General features: G+C 35.3%; 1 protein-coding gene across 1 annotated transcript; it reads right to left on the minus strand.

Annotated features, from left to right (window-relative positions):
- Positions 1 to 266: 266 nt before the first annotated feature.
- Positions 267 to 2,854, minus strand: LOC137731912 (Acyl-CoA N-acyltransferases (NAT) superfamily protein). The gene is made up of 5 exons (XM_068471172.2): positions 2,578 to 2,854; positions 2,327 to 2,488; positions 2,133 to 2,228; positions 1,538 to 1,658; positions 267 to 602 (listed from the first exon to the last, which is right to left on the minus strand). Exons 1-5 carry the CDS (start codon positions 2,818 to 2,820, stop codon positions 433 to 435), a joined length of 792 nt encoding a protein of 263 aa, XP_068327273.2. The 5' UTR covers positions 2,821 to 2,854; the 3' UTR covers positions 267 to 432.
- Between the last annotated feature and the right edge of the window lie 2,577 nt (positions 2,855 to 5,431).

Consider the following 5,431-nt stretch of genomic DNA (forward strand, 5'->3'; position numbering starts at 1 on the left):
AGCTAGATAACCCACTTATAAATCATGTCCACCCGTGTCCAACTCACATTTTAACACAACAAACAAATAATTGGACTTAAGTCCATTTTAATTGGTCACAATCTATCTCAACCAGCCCAACAAACATACGTTTAGCCGGTGCTTACTCCTGGCCTTGCTTTGACATTCAGACACGTCCCATTCCAATGTATATTCAAAATCACCAGGTTGTGCAATCCATGGGTATTGGCAAAGTTGCTGGTATTTTCAGTGTCTATAAACCAATATAATGACAAACATTTACACTTCAATGATGAAAACAACAATTATGTTCAGTCTTGTGAGTGTCTAAAAATGATTTGCATCACTGCCACAACAAAAAACGCATATTAAAGAAAACAGAGAAATATCTAAAATCATATAACTTGGTATTCAAGCGTTGCAACTTGCAAGTCATAGTTGCAGCCCTGGGATGCCAAACCACAACAGTATCCTTCGTGGCCGGTCTAGGAACCTCGCCTGCCATGCAGGCTCGTCATTTTCATAAACAAAACCACTCTTCATGTACAACTTTTTTGCAGGTTCATTATCAACAGCAACATGAACATAAAGATCACTTATGCCTGTCAAATTTCAGGAAACCAACAATAAGCATATGCTCCATTAAACATGATCAAGATCCAAAAGAATGAAACTAAACATATATTAGAGCACAAAGACTAAAGAGATTACGAAAAAAAAGTCTCTAAAGATTCAGTCCATGTGCTAGTCCGCAGCACTTCCTCAGAATCCCAACACAAGCAGAAATAATAATCTTCTCGACCTAGCACTTTCAGACACATATGGAACTTTCAAAATGGAAAGCCTTTCATGATGCTTATTTCTTATTTCGTTGAACAAATACCCGGGCTATAGATTTATGATCCATTCAATTACACAAAAGTCTCTCTTCACTTTCACTTTTCCTGCTCTAAATTGTAAATAACTAACAATCACAACAAATCCTCGAGGTCCGAACCTCTTCTAATCGGTTGATATCTCTTGTACATGACATCTTCTAAGTGTTTATCAAATTATCACAAGCACCATTGTAACCAAAAAGAAAAGGGATATCTATTTAACATTGCTATGTAATGCATATATACACTAAATATACAAAATGTTCAGTAAGGAAAGCAGCTAGTGAAGCGATCATTTACATGTTCCCTTCATTTTATACACTAAATATACAAAATATTCAGCAAGATTTCTACAGCTCTAGCTTTTCAAACTGTCACTTTATTCTCTTAGTTTCCTTGTTCCCTTCATTTTCCTTAAAGTAAAATATCCATGAGTACTCACCAAGTGAAGCATAACAATGCAAGAGCATCATATATCAAGAGAAACATTTTGATTAATTAGGTTATTGCTGTGGACATATATTTGGGGTAATAAAAATCTATAGAGCCAAAAATCAAGAGAGAAGTAAAGGAGGCATGGTAGTACAAAACTGGGAGCATATGCGAATGATGTTTAACCAATGCAGTGGCATAGGGATAAATAGTGTCAAATCTCTTACCCCATTCTTGCGCAACTAACTTTGATTTTGAAACAAGAGCATAACCTAGCCCATTTCTATGCAGTTCTTTAGCAACACATACATTACTCAGGTATGCCCTTGCAAAATCAGCTCCAATCCCCTGTTCAAATGCAATTCTAAAGGTCTGTCAGTCTTGTAACATTCTTTCGGTCAAAACACCAGAAACTACGTTACATTTGCAAAAGTGTAGAGACCAATGGTGTAAAGCCTTCTGAAGCGAAGAAATCTATTGATATAGCATGTGAAAGAAAGACCATTCAACTAAGGTCATTGAATGCCAAGTTTATTATCTAATCTTGTTACACCAACAAAGCTGAAAGTAGGCTAAAATCTTACTCGGTATATAAACAACATTGTATACACTAAAGAAATCATGTATAATTTAGCAACCATAGTTGTTTTCTTTCTAATTCAGATTTTTACAACATATTCCAAGACCATCCATTCATCTCGAATGGCAGGGAATCGATATATGCATATAAGAATATGCACTTGTTAGTTGTTACTGTACTGGACCATTAACTCTTTAATGGGTTGACTTCTAAGGCTGAAACAAGATAATTAAGTGAAATACCTCTGGCTTGATTCCTGTAATCTCATCTGGAAGACTCACACACTGGTTAAGATCAAGAGTCCCAACCACCACTCGATCTTCTCCATCCTTGTTAAACTACACAAAAAACAAACATAAAAAATTAAAAATTTCTATACAGAAGGATTAATGGAAACAATTAAAATTTGAAAACATGGGAATTGAAGCAAACAAACCTTACATTCAGCACAAAATTCATCTGAAACAGAAAGGCTAGAAATTTGTGACAAAGGGACTGAAGCATTTATGCACGAAACTCTTCTGAAACCCTTCCTCTTTCCACCAACACGTTCCTTCATCGCTTCAAACTCCCGTTCCGCCAAGTACCTTCTGTGATCCTAATACAACTTGACGACCCAAAAACCCCATCAATACATTTAATTAATTACGGAAATTAGGGATTAATTACGTGATTGGAGGGACAGACTTGGAGGCCGAACGTGGAGGGTTTGAACTGGTAGAAGGAGCGAACGCGGAGACAAGCGGCGGCCCATAGCTCGTTCTCCGACAAACTCTCGGCAAGAGTGAGCGCGGACGGGTCGACCCGGTGTACGGCTTCCTTGGGGGTACATACTTGGCAGGCGGTGGTAGGGCGGCGGCGGACGAGTAGAGAGGCGGTGGAAACAGAGAATTGGGCTGGGAGAGGATGAGGGGGAGAGAGAAGCGCCATTTTCAATTTTGCTTTGTTTACTATCAGTTTTATCCTTTTTCTATGGTTGATGCTTCACGTCTTAGCCTTTGGGACTTTTTTCTTTTGTTCGAATTTGCCTTTGTCCTTTATTTTATTTTATTTTATTTTAGGCATATTTGTCGATTTATCATCTGAACTTGTACGAAGCTGTTAATATCTCCTATGAATTTTAATTTTAGCCGATTACCCTCTTAAGCTTTTATAATTAGCCAATTTCCCCCTTGAATTTTAATTTTAGTCAATTAGCCCCTAAACTTTTATAAATAGTCAATTTCCTCCTGACGTTAGATTTTAAAATTTTTAATCCATTTTGATCACGGAAACAACACATAACAACTGTAGAAGGGTAAAAAGGATGAAAATTTAAAAAATCTAACACCGAGGGGATTGGCTATTTATAAAAGTTCAGGGGGAAATTGACTAACTATAAAAGTTCAAGGGATAATTGGTTAAAATTAAAGTTCTTGAGAGAAATTGATAGATGCATACAAGTTCAGGAGACAAATCAACACATACTTCTTTATTTTATTTTATTTTAATACACAACAATATCGTGGTAGAGAATAAAACTTCAAATTTCTACTTACAAGTGAAAACAGATGTTATCAAGAGATGGTTTGGATTGTGGTGCTTTAAAAAAAATAAAAAAAAATGCTGTCAACAACGGTACAAAAACATAGAAAAACAAAAGTAGGATCTACCTGTTGAAAAGTCTCATGGGCAATGAATGCCCACAGTTTCATTAGTAGAATTCTTCAGCATGGGCAGAAGTTTTCAATGCCCATGCAAAGTGAAAGTGGAAAATGAATTGTATTGTCAGAGGACGCGTTACAAGTTTCAACATGCAGTTAATGCATCAGTTTGGAGTTGCTCTATAAATAGAGCACTCCATATGTTTTCATGTAACAGAAAAGATAAGAAGAAAGAAAACTAGAGAAAAAATATCAGTAACATCATCTATTCCTCTGCCTTTTATTTGTTATCTGCCTGTGCTATAATTTTAGTGTGGCATTTTACATCTACCTTGCACCTACCATTAAAAGGTTATCTCTCAAACTTTGACCTTTTTTTATAACACTACCATGCTTTTACAAAAAGTGCTGTTTTTTTTTTTTTTTTTCAAAGTATAGTAAACAGTGCCTATTTAATGAAATTTTCAAATGGGCAAGTGGTCATTTACCACAGTGGTGAAAACGTGTTGAGCCCTTGCATGACGGTGTAGGTTCGAACCCCGTTGATGATAATGTAACATATAATATAACAAAATTTATCGTTTGACAAAAAAAAAAAAAAAAATTCAAATGGCAGTGCACCCCCGCATATTATACAAAATTACAATTTTTGCCCCTGCATTAAGATCTTTAGCAATTATTATATCACATTAAATATCATATATTTTTTTAGTTATTTTACATATTCCTATCAATTTTATATAAAAGTTTTTTCTTTTTGTTAAAAACACTTTTACAAAAAAAAAAGAAAAAAGAAAAAAAAAAAAAGAGGTTTACCAAACACTCAACAACTTTATTTTATAGCTGTTTATTCTCACATTACAATAGAAGTAGTTTTTTTTTTTTTTTTTTTTTTTAAAGTACAGCAATACCAAACTAGTCCCGAGTTGTAGTTTTATTTACAATTTGCCTTACACTTGTACGCAAGAAAAAAAAGGGTAAATCACACAAAACTACCTCAACTATGGGTCGAACCACGATCTTATACCTCATGTTTTAAAAATTACAATGTCATAACTCATCTTACAAATATGTTGCAATGTCAGACCTCCGTAAGTTTGTCTGTCAATTTCTCTATTAAATGCTGATGTGGCTTAAGGTGGGGTCCACTCTGACGACCCGTCCCTAATTTTCTATGTAATTTTCTCCTCGACCGTGTAAATTGATGTTTATGCCCTTGTTGGCAAACTGACGTGGACGTGGTCATTCGGTTTTAAATTATTTTCCTCATTATCATATTTAATTAGTACTTGTCGTTACAAGTGTGTGAGCGCAAGTTAGACCCGAATTTGAGTCATAACAAAAAAGTTACGTTAAATTAAAGTGCATTAAAAACGGGTAGATTTATTCACATGCGTGTTAATTATTCAGTGTTTGAAAACCACTATTTTTGATAAGGCACGTTAGATTTCACAGGATTTCTGCTGTACAAAACCTTATTAGTTTTCTTCTTTAAAAATTGAACCCGTGCCCTTTTTCCTTCACCCACCAATCATTCACCTTCCCACATCTTCTCACCTAATCTGACAGCACTCTTTCTTCTTTTCAGCCAATCAGAAAACATATCTCTCTCTCATCTTCTCTCTCTCCTCACATGTCACTCTCTCTTTGCAACTACAAGGATCACATTCAAAACCTCACACATTGATAGGAGCATATTTAGGCGACTTACTTAGCTTGTTTTCGTGCATTTATATTGTTAATTCATAGTTGTTTTTGGCGTTTAAGCCATTTTCGTGTGTTTTTAGGTTCATGTGGCTAAGGAAGCAAAAAGATGCATTTTGGAGCATTTTGGAGCAAAATTGGAATTGGAAGGGATAACTTATACTTGGAACAAAAGGAATGGATGAAATTGAAGA

The sequence above is a fragment of the Pyrus communis genome, chromosome 16 (genome assembly GCF_041283825.1).
Source record: "Pyrus communis isolate YQ-2024b chromosome 16, ASM4128382v1, whole genome shotgun sequence".
Lineage (NCBI taxonomy): Eukaryota > Viridiplantae > Streptophyta > Magnoliopsida > Rosales > Rosaceae > Pyrus > Pyrus communis.

Coding starts and splice junctions, on each gene's coding strand:
- LOC137731912 (XM_068471172.2), bottom strand. CDS start 2,820: ATGGCGCTTCTCTCTCCCCCTCATCCTCTCCCAGCCCAATTCTCTGTT. Junction 2,229..2,326: donor AATTTTGTGCTGAATGTAAG/GTTTGTTTGCTT, acceptor TTTTTTGTGTAG/TTTAACAAGGATGGAGAAGA. Junction 603..1,537: donor GTTAGTTGCGCAAGAATGGG/GTAAGAGATTTG, acceptor GAAATTTGACAG/GCATAAGTGATCTTTATGTT.